Genomic DNA, 19,124 nt, shown 5'->3' with positions numbered 1-19,124 from the left:
TGTGTCAGGTGTGACAGACAGTCATCTTGGATCCGGCTGTTGAAGGTCTTTGTGATTAACTCAAGCACCTTCTTGATTTTTGCATCTCTGTCATGGAGCTATATCCTTCTCCCTCTAGGAACCAACAGTTACCTCCACCTTCTGCTGCTAAATACACATCTGTGCTGTAGGTTTAAATACATTTAATTGCTGCAGCATGGTGCTGGTTTTAGCTTATACTTGCCTCAGTCTTGTTGGAAAGTTCTAGCAGTTAGTGTCTTCCCTGAGGACCCTTGGAGGATTGCTGGCGTGACATCTCGGTGGTCTTATCAAACTATGTGCTTCCTCCCATTTGTCTACCCTCTCTGTCTAGTGCCCACCCCGTCCCCTCCTTACTTAGAGCCTATCACTATAGTCAGGCAGGGATTAGATTCCTGCTCTGCGATAGGTGAAGAACCTATATAGGGAAGTTTAGGGCAGACAGGGTGATTATAGATCTGCCTAGGGGTCTCCACTCCCCTCTTCCCTAGTGTTTGGGCTACCTCCTCCCTATTCCCGTTGTTGTGCACTTACATATCCTTCAACCAGCGTGACACATAAGCAGCACGATGGCTCAGTGGTTACCACGGCAGGCTTGCAGCGCTGGGTTTCTGATTTCAAATGTCATCAAGGACAACATCTGCAAACAGTTTGTATGTTCTCCCCGTGTTTGTGTGGGATTCCTCTGGGTTCTCCAGTTTTCTCCCACATTCTAAAGATAAACTGATAGGGAATTTAGATTGTGAGCCACAGTGGGGACAGCAATGATAATGTCTGTATAGTGCTGTGGAATACGATAGCGCTATATAAGCAAAGCATAATAAATAAAAATACACATTTTATGTATTGTATTCAGCAGTCTCTGTATTATTATTACGTATTTATTATGCTTTGATTATACGACACCATCGTATTCTGCAGCACTTTAAAGATATCAGCATCAATGTCCCCATTGAGGTTCACAAGCTACATTATTTACCATTATGTCTTTGGAGTGTGGGAGGAAACCGGAGAACCCAGAGGAAATCCACTATGTGAAGTATACAGCAGTCTCAGTGTATCCGCTATGTTATGTTTACAGCAGTCATAGTGTCTCCTATGTAATGTATATACAGTAGTTGCAGTGTCTCCTGTGTGATGTATACAGTAGTCGCAGTATATCCTATGTGATGTATACAGAAGATGAAGTGTATCCTATGTGATGTGTATACAGCAGTTGCAGTGTATCATGTGTGATGTATATACTGCTGTAGCAGTGTATCCTATATGATGTATACAGTTGTTGCAGTGTATCCTATGTGATGTATACAGCAGTTGCAGCGTATGCTATGCTATGTACATACAGTGAAGGAAATAATTATTGGATTCCTTGCTGATTTTGTAAGTTTTCCCACTGACAAAGACATGAACAGTCTATAATTTTAAGGGTAGATTAATTTTAACATTGAGAGATGGAATATCAAAAATAAAATCCAGAAAATCACATTGTATAAATTATATAAATTTATTTGCATGTTGTAGTGAGAAATAAGTATTTGATCCCTCTGGCAAACAAGACTTAATACTTGGTTGCAAAACTCTTGTTGGCAAGCACAGCAGGTTTGCGCACATGTCAGGAGGAATTTTGGTCCACTCCTCTTTGCAGATCATCTCTCAATCATTAAGAGTTTGAGGCTGTTGCTTGGCAACTCAGAGCTTCAACTCCCTCCATAAGTTTTCTATGGGATTAAGGTCTGGAGACTGACTTGACCACTCCAAGACCTTAATGTGCTTCTTTTGAGTCACTCCTTTTTTGTCATGGCTGTATGTTTTGGGTCATTGTCTTGCTAGAAGACCCAGCCACGACCCATTTTGAATGTCAGGACATTCAATCAGCATTTTACAGTACATGGCTCCATCCACTCTCCCATTGATGCGGTGAAATAGTCCCGTACCCTTAGCAGAGAAACACCCTCAAAACATAATGTTTCCACCTCCATGCTTGACAGTGGGGACAGTGTTCTTTGGGTCATAGGCAGCATTTCTTTTCCTCCAAACACGGCGAGTTGAGTTAATGCCAAAGAGCTGAATTTTTGTCTCATCTGACCACAGCACCTTCTCCCAGTCATTCGCAGAATCATTCAAGTGTTCATTGGAAAACTTCAGACAGGCCTGAACATGTGCCTTCTTGAGCAGGGGGACCTTGTGAGCACTGCAGGATTTTAAACCTTTATGGCGTAATGTGTTACCAGTGGTTTTCTTAGTGACTGTGGTCCCAGCTGCCTTGAGATCATTAACAAGTTCCCCCCATGTAGTTTTATGCTGATTTTTCACCTTCCTCATGATCAAGGACAAACCACGAGGTGAGATTTTGCATGGTACCCCAAGATCGATGTTGATTGACAGTCATTTTGTACTTCCATTTTCTTACTATTGCACCAACAGTTGTCTCCTTCTCACCCGTGCGCACTAGCAAGATTCTCTGATGCTGGGTGCGTGACCGCAAGTATGACATTTCCATACATGTGGTCACGTGCGGACTAGACGTGCACGGCCTCTCTCAATACAAGTCTAGTCGGAATGTGGATGGAAGTATGCAAATTGCATACTTGTGGTCACATGATCACCTGGCGCCAGTAGGTTTAAAAAGTCGGCAGTTGCATAGACTGAATGCAGATTTGAGCTTCATGCCTGCACAGCCCCTTTAAGGAGCACTCTCTGGTACTATATGGCTATGTGAGGTGGTCAAAAACTACAAATTTTCTAGTGGAAACTGCTTTAACAAACACACCTTTTTTTGGGAATTTGTAGAGACGTTTCTTGTTTCCTGAAGCGAGTTTGAGGCTATGTGCCCACGTTGCGTGTTAAAGCGCACACTGAAAACCGGACTCCTTCCCAGAAATCGCGCATTTTTTTCCGCACGATTCTGTTCGTGATTTTGCCGCGATTTTCTCAAGCACTTTCCAAGCGATTTGAAGCATCGCTTGGAAAGTGATTGACAGGTTGGTCACACTCGTCAAACATAGTGTTTGACAAGTGTGAGCAGCTTTTTACTATTGAGGCCGCCTATGCGGCCTCAATAGTAAAAGATAAAATGTTAAAAATGATAAAAAAAAAAAAAAAAATTGGGGTATATTTACCTTCCGAAGTCCTGTGCTGCCATCCCGGGCCTCAGCGTTCCCAGCGATGCCTTGCGAGACCTGTGATGACATTGGTCTCGCGTTACTATAGCGATCTCGCGAGACCACGTCATCACAGGACCTTGCCGCAAGGCATTACTGGGAATGCTTAGGCCGGGAATGCTGTGCGGGACGTCGAAAGGTAAATATACCCCGATTTTTTCTTTTTTTTACAGGGGTATGTTACCCAAGGCCTGGAGGACAGTCTCCTCTCCTCCACACCGTGGGTACCAACCGCACATGAGACGCTTAACTTCCCGCATGGTGGGAATAGCCACATGCGGGAAGTAAGCGATTCTCATGCATTCCTATGGGTGCGGAATCGCGGCAATTCTTTGCGATTCCGCACAAAATGATCATGCTGCGATTTTTTCCGCGATGCGCTTCCGCCGCGGAAAAAAGCGCAGCATTAGCACAGCATGTGCGGAATGCCATAGGAATGCATGGGGGGCGTTCTGTACACGATTTTTAAACGTTTTCGCGTCGAAAATCGCGGTAAAAACGCTTAAAAATCGCATCGTGGGCACACAGCCTGAAGGTTTTTTTTTAAGCATTTTTAAAGAGTTTTTTTTCTAAAGCATCTTTTGCAGCCTTTTGATTGGACAGTGCCTAGTTTAGAGCGTCTTCCATCAGGAGACACTTCAGAGACGTAACCCGCACTCTCTTCTCTTCCACCAAAGCCTGAAGCGGAAGAAAAACCCTCAAAAGGTGGAACACACGAAAAGCAAAGTGGTACAATAGAACTTAATAGGAAGAGTCTTTTAGACATTTTTTGAGTGATTTTTCAAGTCTCTTTTGCAGTGGTCCCACTCCTATAGACTCCTCAAAAAAGTACCCTTAAAGTCTCTTTCCACATCTGCTGTGGATCTTCTGCAGAAAAATCCACACAGGTAGATAGTGCTGCGATTTTCATTTCAGAGAAGGTGGAAGAGCAAGAACACGAGATCTGCTGTATAAACTGACGCAGCGAGTTACAAATCTGCAGCACAGTTCACTTTACGGAGCAGATTTTCTCTGGAAAGTGTTGGTGAGATTTCTTAAAATCTCAATCAGGTTATATGCACCTGGAGGCGTTTTGCTTAGTTTTCGGAGCAGAAACTGAGACTTGGAGCAGGATTGGGAGAGTTTTCGCTTGGTAGCTACAGTATGTGCACAGGATGTGTTTTTCAAGCAAATTTTGCAGCCAAAAACTCCTGAAAACTCTTAAAAAAAATATTCAAAAGAATAAATATACTCATTCGTATGTAAAAATGACTTATTGTTCACACACTGCACTTTACCATAAAAAAAAAAATGCTTGCGGAAAACGACAGTAAAAAAGACGTCACAAAAACCATGGGAAATCCATGTATATAAAAAAAAAAAAGCAGGCTTGAAAAAAAAAAACATTCTAAAAACGCTCAGTAAACGACGGAAAAAAAATGCCTCGAGGCAAAAATGGACACGTGAACCGTCCCGTAGACTGTAACAGATTGTCCCCAATGACAGTACCAGCAGAGATTGCCCCCATAGTCAGTACCAGCCTAGGAGTGCCCTAATAGAATCTGTATGTTCCCATACAGAATATCTAGCAGCTTGATATGGTCTGAAGTTCAGACCATATCAGGCTGCTAGATATTCTGTATGGGAACATACAGATTCTATTGGGGCACTCCTAGGCTGATACTGACTATGGGGGCAATCTCTGTCTGGTACTGTCTATGAGGGGCATTCTCAGGCTCTCAACTGTCTCTGGGGGCACTGGCGATTTGCTGCTGTCTATGGGGGGGCACTCTCACACTGTTACTGCCTCTGTAGCTGTACTCTACATGTAGGTAGGGGCAACCGACCGGGGGGGTGGTCCGTTACTGGCCGCAGACAGACTCGAGACAGAGACAGGATCGTGTCCAACAGGTCTTTATTGATCGTACTTTCCATGACCCGCAGCTCCTCACAGCAGCTGCTCGACTCCGTACACCGGCCCGGGTACCTTCACTTTCTTCCTTTAGCTAATTAACGTCCCTCGCGGCTCTGTCACTGTGGCTGCCCTAGGCCTACCACCACAGCGTTTCACCAGTCCAAGTCCGTTCGTGTTATGGTACCCCAGGCTGTCTCTGTCTGCGTCCCCTCCTGTCAGGGCCACCCCCGTGACCTATTTCAGCTGTCAGTCCCCCTCCGGACCTTTTCTGTCCTCTCTCTTCAGCAGACCTTTGTGACTCCTGCGCTCCTCTCACTGACTGACTCTTCCAGAACCTTCTCTCTGCCTTTTATAACCCTCACGTTCTGGTAACCCCGCCCCCCATGACTTGACAGTTTCTTTAGCCAATGGCTGTTGTTCAGTCCTATCCTCACAACTCTCCATTGCCCTCTAATGGTCAAACTTCAATATTACACTCTTCCTATTTGTCTCCAGCTGTTTTCCCATCTCTCACCTACAATGCAGTACACCCTTTGCCTTCCTACTGCAGACAGGTCCGTCCGTCAGTCCACCCTCCCTACATACACACAGTGACCAGTTCATGCAGCATTATTTTAACACCCTATTATATTGATGGCTGGACCTTACTATCTATGGTGGGCAATCTCCTGTCTATGGGTTGCACTGTCTGATACTGCCTATGGGGGCACTCTCTACCTGGTACTGTCTATACTATAGACTCTATAGGGCGCACTCTCTACCTCGTACTGTCTATAGGGGGCAATCTCCAGCTGGTACTGTCTATGAGGGGAAATCTCTGGCTGTTACTGTCTATAGGGGGCAATCTCCAGCTGGTACTGTCTATGGGTTGCACTCTCTATCTGATACTGGCTTTAGGGGGCACTCTCTACCTGGTACTGTCTATAGGGGACAATCTCCTGCTGGTACTCTCTATGTGAGCACTTTGTCTGGTACTGTCTATAGGGGGCAAGCTCCGGCTGGTACTGTCTATAGGGGCAATCTCTGGCTGTTACTGTCTTTAGGGGGCAATCTCTAGCTGGTACTATCTTTAGGGTGCAGTCTCTGGCTGGTACTATCTATGGGGGGAAAATCTCTGGTTTGTACTGTCTATAGGGGACAATCTCCTGCTGGTACTGTCTATATGGGCAATCTCCTGCTGGTACTGTCTATAGGGTGCAGTCTCTGTCTGACAGTCTCTGAGCGGCCGTCACCGTCTATAGGGTGCAGTCTCTGTCTGACACTGAGGTGCCATCTCTGCTGGTACAGTCTGTAGGGGGCAGTCTCTGTCTGACACTCTCTGAGGGGCAATCTCTGGCTGTCACTGTCTATAGGGTGCAGTCTCTGTCTGACACTCTCTGAGGGGCCATCTCTGGCTGGCACTGGCTATAGGGGGCAGTCTCTGTCTGACACTCTCTGAGGGGCCATCTCTGGCTGTCACTGTCTATATGGGCAGTCTCTGACACTCTCTGAGGGGCCATCTCTGGCTGTCACTGTCTATAGGGGCAGTCTCTGTCTGACACTGAGGTGCCATCTCTGCTGGTACAGTCTGTAGGGGGCAGTCTCTGTCTGACACTCTCTGAGGGGCAATCTCTGGCTGTCACTGTCTATAGGGTGCAGTCTCTGTCTGACACTCTCTGAGGTGCCATCTCTGGCTGGCACTGGCTATAGGGGGCAGTCTCTGTCTGACACTCTCTGAGGGGCCATCTCTGGCTGTCACTGTCTATATGGGCAGTCTCTGACACTCTCTGAGGGGCCATCTCTGGCTGTCACTGTCTATAGGGGCAGTCTCTGTCTGACACTCTCTGAGGGGCCATCTCTGGCTGGCACTGGCTATAGGGGGCAGTCTCTGTCTGACACTCTCTGAGGTGCCATCTCTGGCTGGCACTGTCTATAGGGGGCAGTCTCTGTCTGACTCTCTGAGGTGCCATCTCTGGCTGGCACTGGCTATAGGGGCAGTCTCTGACACTCTCTGAGGGGCCATCTCTGGCTGTCACTGTCTATAGGGGGCAGTCTCTGTCTGACACTCTCTGAGGGGCCATCTCTGTCTGGCACTGTCTATAGGGGGCAGTCTCTGTCTGACACTCTCTGAGGTGCCATCTCTGCTGGCACTGTCTATAGGGGGCAGTCTCTGTCTGACACTCTCTGAGGTGCCATCTCTGGCTGGCACTGGCTATAGGGGCAGTCTCTGACACTCTCTGAGGGGCCATCTCTGGCTGGCACTGGCTATAGGGGGGCAGTATCTGGCAACCACTCTTAATGAGGGGGTCACAATGTCACCTTGCGGACAGCTGGCAGCTCCACCATAGAGGATGCAGACAGCATATCTCCCTGTGTCTGGCTCACATCCCCCTCCGAGTCCGCACTGCTCCCTCCTCCCTGCACTGACACTAGTTGTCAGGTAAACACGTGTTGCACAATCACATACTTGCTAGGTACCAGCCGCAGCCAGTGCTTCGTGTTGGCCACGCCCTTGTCAGATCACCAACCAATCAGAGAACTTGTAAACTCTAATCTCTAGCGAGGCTTGGAACGCTGCCGCAAAGATTCGGCCAAGGGGCGCATGCGTGCCAAGTGCGACACGGTTGTGCCTTAGTGGCACTTTTTTTTTTTTTTTTGGAGGGGAAAAAGAAGTTACAACCTGGCAGGAATGGAGCGAGGAAGAGGAGCAGGTAAGGGGGTCCGTCTGCACAGGGCGAGGCTGGGGCGGCCCTGGCACTGGGATGCAGGATGTGGTTGCTAGAGGTGGTCAGGGGGGAGCATTGCTTTCTCTGGGGTGCACTCGTTTAATTTTCACGCTGCTTTTTTTCATGCGCAAAAAATGTTCCCATACATATGAATGACGTGAGATCCGCGTATAATCCGCACACTTTGTCAATAAAGTTTTATTAAAGTGACGGAAGCTGGCGATCACGTGATCCCAACTATGTGACGTGCGCACTCCTGGACACCTTCCGACTAGACGTGCGCGACCTCGCTCTGCAAGGCTGCAAACGTCTAGTCAGAATGTGGCCGAGCATGAGCAAATCGCGTAGTTGCGGTCACATGACCGCTCGATCTCGCTGTCGTCACCAGAGAATCCTATCTGTGTGCGCTGTGAGGATCCCCAAGTCTGCAGTCACATAGAGGGGCTACAGACTTTAGAGAAAAACCTGGGCAACCCCTCTAAAAGGGGATGTCACCCTTTTTTCCCCTATTAGCTGCCGGCATAGACATCGGGGGCTTATCTACAGTATTCTGTAATGCTGTAGATAAGCCCCCGATGTAACCTGAAAGAGAAGAAAAACACGTTATATTATACTCACCGAGGTGGGCGGTCCGGTCCGATGGGTGTCGCCGTCCCGTCCGGCGCCTCCCTTCATGCGATGACGTCCTCTTCTCCCGTCTTGTAATGGCTCTGGCGCAGGCGCACTGCTCTGTTGAGGGCAGAGCAGAATTCTGCAGTGCGCAGGTGCCAGACCTCTCCCGACGCCTACGCACTGCAGGACTCTGCTCTGCCCTCAACAGACCAATGCGCCTGCGCCGGAGACATTACAGGACGGGAGATGAGGACGTCATCGCATGAAGAAGGGAGGCGCCGGACGGGACCGCAACGCCCATCGGACCGGACCGCCCATCTCGGTGAGTATAATATAACGTGTTTTTCTTCTCTTTCAGGTTACATCGGGGGCTTATCTACAGCATTACAGAATACTGTAGATAAGCCCCCGATGTCTATGCCGGCAGGTGAAAGGCCAAAAAAAGCGTGACAGATTCCCTTGAAGTTTATGATTACACTAGAAAAAAATATTTCTCATCCGTATAGCATCTGATTTGTGCAAATACATTGCAGTTCTGTTCTTGCTCTTGTGTAAATTTTATTTACTGCTGATGTATAAAAGCTGATGTCATATGGATGAAAATGGGACATTTTTTTTTTGTACACTTGTGTGAACATAATTGTGTAAGCGTTTATTTCTGATTCTGGGACAGGTAGAATGACAACCAATATGGATGGCGTCAGTACGGCTCCTGCAGCTTGCCTTCCGCCCCGAACAGTAGGGGTATGTGCACACGGTGCGGATTCTGCTGCGGATCCGCAACGTTTCTGCAGCTGCGGGTCCGCAGCAGATTTAGCTGCGTTGTACAGTACCATTGTTTGAAATGGTAAACTGAAAAACGCCGTGCACATGCTGCGTTTTCCGCGGGTTACAATCCGCAGCATGTCAATTCTTTGTGCAATTTCCGCTGCGCTTTCACACCTTCTCCATTGTAGAGGTGTGAAACCGCAGGGCTAAACTGCAACCTGAGAATTTACCTGCGGATGTTTTCAAATCCGCGCGGAAAAATCCGCAGGACCTAAATCTACGTGTGCACATTGCCTAAGGTCTCATTCACACGTCTGATTTTTGTGTAGAAGTGCTATCCTGTGATAGTCTAGGTTTACTGTTCACACTTCCATGTTTTTTTGCGGAGTTAGAAGAACATGGAAAATCGCAGAGAAATGTCCGATTTTGACCCAAGGGTTGGATCAAAATCAGCAATGCAAGTCAATGGGTCTGTGAAAAAATCAGACTGCACTCGAATGACATCAGAGTGCAGTCCAATTTTCATGGATAGAAAAGAGAAAGTGGAAAAATTTTTATTCTTTTGCCATTTCTGTACATACGATAAAATTGAATGACACTCAGATCACACTCTGTTCAGATCAATCTGTACCTTTTTTCTCATACGTGAAAAAGACTGACGTCTGAATGAGGCCTTATACAGAACTTGGGGTTTATCCCTGTATAACAAGGCAGATTGAGGAGTCTGGGAACACGGAGTGATGGCAATTATGGGAGTTATCGTGGTTAGGTTCAGTGCCACATCATCACCGGGATTTTACTTCTTGTCTCTGCTAGTGACCCTTCAAAATTGTGCAGTTCTGAAAGTGCTTTTTTTATTTAATTTTTTTTTTTTATTTCTTGGTCATTTTGCTTATTTTTACAATTGACTTATGTATGTATAAATAAAAAAAAAAAGCTGAAAATCGACACCTTGTAAATAAAAATTCTCATCCGTTTTATTTTTTTACTTTTTATTTTTAAATTTACTCCAAAAATAAGAACCACACGAAAAGAAACTTTTTAACAGCGATTTCCTTCTAATTCATGAAATTCTGCGTCCTCCGCCCCATGTAGCAGTGAGGAGGGTACAGGGACACTGGGGGCATTATTTAGTCCTTGTGTCAGGTTCTGCAGTTAATAAAGAGGCTTCTGTATGCGGACGATGCTGAAGTGTATCGACCTCCACAGGGAAACTGCTACATCTGGCTTAAAAGTTAGGATTTTATTTATATGTTCAGTGAAATTCTTTCATCTGGCATTTGATAGTCCGGAAAATTCTAGAATCCAGAATTATTAGGAGCTTTATTAAATTAAAAAAAAGGGCTCGTTATTGGAGCTGCAAGCCAACTTTGTTTTTTAAATTAAAAACGGACTGTCTGAATCCTTCTAAGTTCGCGTGAAATCTCTAAGCGATCTGCGTTATTCACGTTGAGGAATGCGTCTGCACAGCGGTTTTTCTTTTTCCATAGGTTAGAATGCTACTCTACACCGCAACAAAAACTGCTGCGGATCCGCAGCGTGTGCACACACCCTCAACTGATATTTTTAGCTGGTAGGCCAGAAAAGCGGTGACAGGTTCCCTTTAATGCTGAGCCCTCACGTCGCTGCGTATCACCCAGCTTTCCCTAAGACTGATGTAACTGATGGAGAAGACCGTGTCCTTTATGTGATGTGTTTTGTGACCTTCTCGTCAATATTGAATTGTGAATTTCTTTTCTTGTCTTCCAGCCAGCTTGCGATCCGAGGCTTCCCAACTGAGACAACGTAAAAGTCATAATGCTTCCACCTCTGCAGCGGCCCAGCCCCGGCCACCAGCACATCAGGAGAAGGGTGGATTCATACGACGGGTCTTTGGTTTTGATGGGTCAGATCTATCTAGCTGGCAGCGGTTTGTGAGTCTCATGAACCGCCCCACTGACCCTGCCGGCCTGGGGGTCTTCCGCTTCCTCTTTGGTGAGTTTGGTTGTAGTCCTGCACCAGCTCCGTGGTTTTCTCATTCCTGTGCCAATTTTCCACAGCACATCCTACAGAAATCCTCCCCCTGCCGCTCCTCTACTGCTTCCCGTCTCTACCGTCCACAGAACATCCTTTAGAAATCCTCCTCCTGCCATTCCTCTACTGCTTCCCGTCTCTACCGTCTACAGCACATCCTACAGAAATCCTCCTCCTGCCGTTCCTCTAAAGCTTCCCGTCTCCACCATGCACAGCACATCCTACAGAAATCCTCCTCCTGCCGTTCCTCTACTGCTTCCCGTCTCTACCGTCCGCAGCACATCCTACAGAAATCCTCCTCCTGCCGTTCCTCTACTGCTTCCCGTCTCTACCGTCCGCAACACATCCTACAGAAATCCTCCTCCTGCCGTTCCTCTAAAGCTTCCCGTCTCCACCATGTACAGCACATCCTACAGAAATCCTCCTCCTGCCGTTCCTCTACTGCTTCCCTTCTCTACCGTCCGCAGCACATCCTACAGAAATCCTCCTCCTGCCGTTCCTCTAAAACTTCCCGTCTCCACCATGTACAGCACATCCTACAGAAATCCTCCTCCTGCCGTTCCTCTACTGCTTCCCATCTCTACCGTCCGCAGCACATCCTACAGAAATCCTCCTCCTGCCGTTCCTCTATTGCTTCCCGTCTCCACCATGCACAGCACATCCTACAGAAATCCTCCTCCTGCCGTTCCTCTACTGCTTCCCGTCTCTACCATCTACAGCACATCCTACAGAAATCATCCTCCTGCCGTTCCTCTACTGCTTACCGTCTCTACCATCTACAGCACATCCTACAGAAATCCTCCTCCTGCCGTTCCTCTACTGCTTCCCGTCTCTACCGTCCACAGCACATCCTACAGAAATTCTCCTCCTGCCGTTCCTCTACTGCTTCCCTTCTCTACCGTCCGCAGCACATCCTACAGAAATCCTCCTCCTGCCGTTCCTCTAAAACTTCCCGTCTCCACCATGTACAGCACATCCTACAGAAATCCTCCTCCTGCCGTTCCTCTACTGCTTCCCATCTCTACCGTCCGCAGCACATCCTACAGAAATCCTCCTCCTGCCGTTCCTCTATTGCTTCCCGTCTCCACCATGCACAGCACATCCTACAGAAATCCTCCTCCTGCCGTTCCTCTACTGCTTCCCGTCTCTACCATCTACAGCACATCCTACAGAAATCATCCTCCTGCCGTTCCTCTACTGCTTACCGTCTCTACCATCTACAGCACATCCTACAGAAATCATCCTCCTGCCGTTCCTCTACTGCTTCCCGTCTCTACCGTCCACAGCACATCCTACAGAAATTCTCCTCCTGCCGTTCCTCTACTGCTTCCCTTCTGTACTGTGCGCGGAACATCCTACAGAAATCCTCCTCCTGCCGTTCCTCTACTGCTTCCCGTCTCCACCATGTACAGCACATCCTACAGAAATCCTCCTCCTGCCGTTCCTCTACTGCTTCCCGTCTCTACCGTCCACAGCACATCCTACAGAAATCCTCCTCCTGCCATTCCTCTACTGCTTCCCGTCTCTACCGTCCACAGCACATCCTACAGAAATCCTCCTCCTGCCGTTCCTCTACTGCATCCCGTCTCTACCGTCCGCAGCACATCCTACAGAAATCCTCCTCCTGCCATTCCTCTACTGCTTCCCGTCTCTACCGTCCGCAGCACATCCTACAGAAATCCTCCTCCTGCCGTTCCTCTACTGCTTCCCGTCTCTACCGTCCGCAACACATCCTACAGAAATCCTCCTCCTGCCGTTCCTCTAAAGCTTCCCGTCTCCACCATGTACAGCACATCCTACAGAAATCCTCCTCCTGCCGTTCCTCTACTGCTTCCCTTCTCTACCGTCCGCAGCACATCCTACAGAAATCCTCCTCCTGCCGTTCCTCTACTGCTTCCCATCTCTACCGTCCGCAGCACATCCTACAGAAATCCTCCTCCTGCCGTTCCTCTATTGCTTCCCGTCTCCACCATGCACAGCACATCCTACAGAAATCCTCCTCCTGCCGTTCCTCTACTGCTTCCCGTCTCTACCGTCCACAGCACATCCTACAGAAATCCTCTTCCTGCCATTCCTCTACTGCTTCCCTTCTGTACTGTGCGCGGAACATCCTACAGAAATCCTCCTCCTGCCGTTCCTCTACTGCTTCCCGTCTCCACCATGTACAGCACATCCTACAGAAATCCTCCTCCTGCCATTCCTCTACTGCTTCCCGTCTCTACCGTCCACAGCACATCCTACAGAAATCCTCCTGCCGTTCCTCTGCTGCTTCCCGTCTCCACCATGCACAGCACATCCTACAGAAATCCTCCTGCCGTTCCTCTAAAGCTTCCCGTCTCCACCATGTACAGCACATCCTACAGAAATCCTCCTCCTGCCGTTCCTCTACTGCTTCCCATCTCCACCATGTACAGCACATCCTACAGAAATCCTCCTCCTGCCGTTCCTCTGCTGCTTCCCGTCTCTACCATGCACAGCACATCCTACAGAAATCCTCCTCCTGCCGTTCCTCTGCTGCTTCCCGTCTCCTCCATGCACAGCACATCCTACAGAAATCCTCCTGCCGTTCCTCTAAAGCTTCCCGTCTCCACCATGTACAGCACATCCTACAGAAATCCTCCTCCTGCCCTTCCTCTAAAGCTTCCCGTCTCCACCATGCACAGCACATCCTACAGAAATCCTCCTCCTGCCATTCCTCTACTGCTTCCCGTCTCTACCGTCCACAGCACATCCTACAGAAATCCTCCTCCTGCCATTCCTCTACTGCTTCCCGTCTCCACCATGTACAGCACATCCTACAGAAATCCTCCTCCTGCCGTTCCTCTATTGCTTCCCGTCTCTACCGTCCGCAGCACATCCTACAGAAATCCTCCTGCCATTCCTCTAAAGCTTCCCGTCTCTACCGTCCGCAGCACATCCTACAGAAATCCTCCTCCTGCCGTTCCTCTAAAGCTTCCCGTCTCCGGCATGCACAGCACATCCTACAGAAATCCTCCTCCTGCCGTTCCTCTACTGCTTCCCATCTCTACCGTCCACAGCACATCCTACAGAAATCCTCCTCCTGCCATTCCTCTACTGCTTCCCTTCTGTACTGTGCGTGGAACATCCTACAGAAATCCTCCTCCTGCCGTTCCTCTACTGCTTCCCGTCTCCACCATGTACAGCACATCCTACAGAAATCCTCCTCCTGCCGTTCCCCTACTGCTTCCCGTCTCTACCGTCCACAGCACATCCTACAGAAATCCTCCTGCCGTTCCTCTGCTGCTTCCCGTCTCCACCATGCACAGCACATCCTACAGAAATCCTCCTGCCGTTCCTCTAAAGCTTCCCGTCTCCACCATGTACAGCACATCCTACAGAAATCCTCCTCCTGCCGTTCTTCTGCTGCTTCCCGTCTCCACCATGCACAGCACATCCTACAGAAATCCTCCTGCCGTTCCTCTAAAGCTTCCCGTCTCTACCATGCACAGCACATCCTACAGAAATCCTCCTCCTGCCGTTCCTCTGCTGCTTCCCGTCTCCTCCATCCACAGCACATCCTACAGAAATCCTCCTCCTGCCGTTCCTCTGCTGCTTCCTGTCTCCTCCATGCACAGCACATCCTACAGAAATCCTCCTGCCGTTCCTCTAAAGCTTCCCGTCTCCACCATGTACAGCACATCCTACAGAAATCCTCCTGCCGTTCCTCTAAAGCTTCCCGTCTCCACCATGTACAGCACATCCTACAGAAATCCTCCTCCTGCCATTCCTCTACTGCTTCCCGTCTCCACCATGTACAGCACATCCTACAGAAATCCTCCTCCTGCCGTTCCTCTAAAGCTTCCCGTCTCCACCATCTACAGCACATCCTACAGAAATCCTCCTCCTGCCATTCCTCTACTGCTTCCCGTCTCCACCATGTACAGCACATCCTACAGAAATCCTCCTCCTGCCGTTCCTCTACTGCTTCCCGTCTCTACCGTCCGCAGCACATCCTACAGAAATCCTCCTCCTGCCGTTCCTCTAAAGCTTCCCGTCTCCACCATGTACAGCACATCCTACAGAAATCCTCCTCCTGCCGTTCCTCTACTGCTTCCCTTCTCTACCGTCCGCAGCACATCCTACAGAAATCCTCCTCCTGCCGTTCCTCTAAAGCTTCCCGTCTCCACCATGTACAGCACATCCTACAGAAATCCTCCTCCTGCCGTTCCTCTACTGCTTCCCATCTCTACCGTCCTCAGCACATCCTACAGAAATCCTCCTCCTGCCGTTCCTCTAAAGCTTCCCGTCTCCACCATGTACAGCACATCCTACAGAAATCCTCCTCCTGCAGTTCCTCTACTGCTTCCCGTCTCTACCGTGCACAGCACATCCTACAGAAATCCTCCTCCTGCCATTCCTCTACTGCTTCCCGTCTCTACCGTCCACAGCACATCCTACAGAAATCCTCCTCCTGCCGTTCCTCTACTGCTTCCCGTCTCTACCGTCCACAGCACATCCTACAGAAATCCTCCTCCTGCCGTTCCTCTACTGCTTCCCGTCTCTACCGTCCACAGCACATCCTACAGAAATCCTCCTCCTGCCGTTTCTCTACTGCTTCCCGTCTCTACCGTCCACAGCACATCCTACAGAAATCCTCCTCCTGCCATTCCTCTACTGCTTCCCTTCTGTACTGTGCGTGGAACATCCTACAGAAATCCTCCTCCTGCCGTTCCTCTACTGCTTCCCGTCTCTACCGTCCACAGCACATCCTACAGAAATCCTCCTCCTGCCGTTCCTCTACTGCTTCCCGTCTCTACCGTCCACAGCACATCCTACAGAAATCCTCCTCCTGCCGTTTCTCTACTGCTTCCCGTGTCTACCGTCCACAGCACATCCTACAGAAATCCTCCTCCTGCCATTCCTCTACTGCTTCCCTTCTGTACTGTGCGTGGAACATCCTACAGAAATCCTCCTCCTGCCGTTCCTCTACTGCTTCCCGTCTCCACCATGTACAGCACATCCTACAGAAATCCTCCTCCTGCCGTTCCTCTACTGCTTCCCGTCTCTACCGTCCACAGCACATCCTACAGAAATCCTCCTGCCGTTCCTCTGCTGCTTCCCGTCTCCACCATGCACAGCACATCCTACAGAAATCCTCCTGCCGTTCCTCTAAAGCTTCCCGTCTCCACCATGTACAGCACATCCTACAGAAATCCTCCTCCTGCCGTTCCTCTGCTGCTTCCCGTCTCCACCATGCACAGCACATCCTACAGAAATCCTCCTGCCGTTCCTCTAAAGCTTCCCGTCTCTACCATGTACAGCACATCCTACAGAAATCCTCCTCCTGCCGTTCCTCTAAAGCTTCCCGTCTCCACCATGTACAGCACATCCTACAGAAATCCTCCTCCTGCCATTCCTCTACTGCTTCCCGTCTCCACCATGTACAGCACATCCTACAGAAATCCTCCTCCTGCCGTTCCTCTAAAGCTTCCCGTCTCCACCATCTACAGCACATCCTACAGAAATCCTCCTCCTGCCATTCCTCTACTGCTTCCCGTCTCCACCATGTACAGCACATCCTACAGAAATCCTCCTCCTGCCGTTCCTCTACTGCTTCCCGTCTCTACCGTCCGCAGCACATCCTACAGAAATCCTCCTCCTGCCGTTCCTCTAAAGCTTCCCGTCTCCACCATGTACAGCACATCCTACAGAAATCCTCCTCCTGCCGTTCCTCTACTGCTTCCCTTCTCTACCGTCCGCAGCACATCCTACAGAAATCCTCCTCCTGCCGTTCCTCTAAAGCTTCCCGTCTCCACCATGTACAGCACATCCTACAGAAATCCTCCTCCTGCCGTTCCTCTACTGCTTCCCATCTCTACCGTCCTCAGCACATCCTACAGAAATCCTCCTCCTGCCGTTCCTCTAAAGCTTCCCGTCTCCACCATGTACAGCACATCCTACAGAAATCCTCCTCCTGCAGTTCCTCTACTGCTTCCCGTCTCTACCGTGCACAGCACATCCTACAGAAATCCTCCTCCTGCCATTCCTCTACTGCTTCCCGTCTCTACCGTCCACAGCACATCCTACAGAAATCCTCCTCCTGCCGTTCCTCTACTGCTTCCCGTCTCTACCGTCCACAGCACATCCTACAGAAATCCTCCTCCTGCCGTTCCTCTACTGCTTCCCGTCTCTACCGTCCACAGCACATCCTACAGAAATCCTCCTCCTGCCGTTTCTCTACTGCTTCCCGTCTCTACCGTCCACAGCACATCCTACAGAAATCCTCCTCCTGCCATTCCTCTACTGCTTCCCTTCTGTACTGTGCGTGGAACATCCTACAGAAATCCTCCTCCTGCCGTTCCTCTACTGCTTCCCGTCTCTACCGTCCACAGCACATCCTACAGAAATCCTCCTCCTGCCGTTCCTCTACTGCTTCCCGTCTCTACCGTCCACAGCACATCCTACAGAAATCCTCCTCCTGCCGTTTCTCTACTGCTTCCCGTGTCTACCGTCCACAGCACATCCTACAGAAATCCTCCTCCTGCCATTCCTCTACTGCTTCCCTTCTGTACTGTGCGTGGAACATCCTACAGAAATCCTCCTCCTGCCGTTCCTCTACTGCTTCCCGTCTCCACCATGTACAGCACATCCTACAGAAATCCTCCTCCTGCCGTTCCTCTACTGCTTCCCGTCTCTACCGTCCACAGCACATCCTACAGAAATCCTCCTGCCGTTCCTCTGCTGCTTCCCGTCTCCACCATGCACAGCACATCCTACATAAATCCTCCTGCCGTTCCTCTAAAGCTTCCCGTCTCCACCATGTACAGCACATCCTACAGAAATCCTCCTCCTGCCGTTCCTCTGCTGCTTCCCGTCTCCACCATGCACAGCACATCCTACAGAAATCCTCCTGCCGTTCCTCTAAAGCTTCCCGTCTCTACCATGCACAGCACATCCTACAGAAATCCTCCTCCTGCCGTTCCTCTGCTGCTTCCCGTCTCTACCATGCACAGCACATCCTACAGAAATCCTCCTCCTGCCGTTCCTCTGCTGCTTCCCGTCTCCTCCATGCACAGCACATCCTACAGAAATCCTCCTCCTGCCGTTCCTCTGCTGCTTCCCGTCTCCTCCATGCACAGCACATCCTACAGAAATCCTCCTGCCGTTCCTCTAAAGCTTCCCGTCTCCACCATGTACAGCACATCCTACAGAAATCCTCCTCCTGCCATTCCTCTACTGCTTCCCGTCTCTACCGTCCACAGCACATCCTACAGAAATCCTCCTACCGTTCCTCTGCTGCTTCCCGTCTCCACCATGCACAGCACATCCTACAGAAATCCTCCTGCCGTTCCTCTAAAGCTTCCCGTCTCCACCATGTACAGCACATCCTACAGAAATCCTCCTCCTGCCGTTCCTCTGCTGCTTCCCGTCTCTACCATGCACAGCACATCCTACAGAAATCCTCCTCCTGCCGTTCCTCTACTGCTTCCCGTCTCTACCGTCTACAGCACATCGTATAGAAATCCTCCTCCTGCCGTTCCTCTACTGCTTCCCGTCTCTACCGTCCACAGCACATCCTACAGAAATCCTCCTCCTGCCATTCCTCTACTGCTTCCCGTCTCTACCGTCCACAGCACATCCTACAGAAATCCTACTCCTGCCATTCCTCTACTGCTTCCCGTCTCCACCATGTACAGCACATCCTACAGAAATCCTCCTCCTGCCATTCCTCTACTGCTTCCCGTCTCTACCGTCCACAGCACATCCTACAGAAATCCTCCTACCGTTCCTCTGCTGCTTCCCGTCTCCACCATGCACAGCACATCCTACAGAAATCCTCCTGCCGTTCCTCTGCTGCTTCCCATCTCCACCATGCACAGCACATCCTACAGAAATCCTCCTGCCGTTCCTCTAAAGCTTCCCGTCTCCACCATGTACAGCACATCCTACAGAAATCCTCCTCCTGCCGTTCCTCTGCTGCTTCCCGTCTCT

The 19,124-nt window shown here is 49.7% G+C and overlaps 1 protein-coding gene across 1 annotated transcript in view; it reads left to right on the top strand.

Moving 5' to 3' along the window:
* The first annotated feature begins 7,627 nt into the window (after positions 1-7,627).
* GGCX (gamma-glutamyl carboxylase) overlaps positions 7,628-19,124 on the top strand; it is a 62,769-nt gene continuing 51,272 nt past the window's right edge. Inside the window, exons 1-2 of the mRNA XM_073588567.1 lie at positions 7,628-7,763; positions 10,908-11,132. Coding sequence (XP_073444668.1) covers positions 7,742-7,763; positions 10,908-11,132 — 247 coding nt within the window. The 5' untranslated portion in view covers positions 7,628-7,741. The remainder of the gene's footprint in view (positions 7,764-10,907; positions 11,133-19,124) is intronic.

Source organism: Dendrobates tinctorius, unplaced genomic scaffold (genome assembly GCF_039654945.1).
Source record: "Dendrobates tinctorius isolate UK_male_01 unplaced genomic scaffold, ASM3965494v1 ptg000104l, whole genome shotgun sequence".
NCBI lineage: Eukaryota > Metazoa > Chordata > Amphibia > Anura > Dendrobatidae > Dendrobates > Dendrobates tinctorius.
The sequence above is the reverse complement of the archived record's forward strand: the minus strand, read 5'-3'. Positions and strand labels throughout refer to the sequence as shown.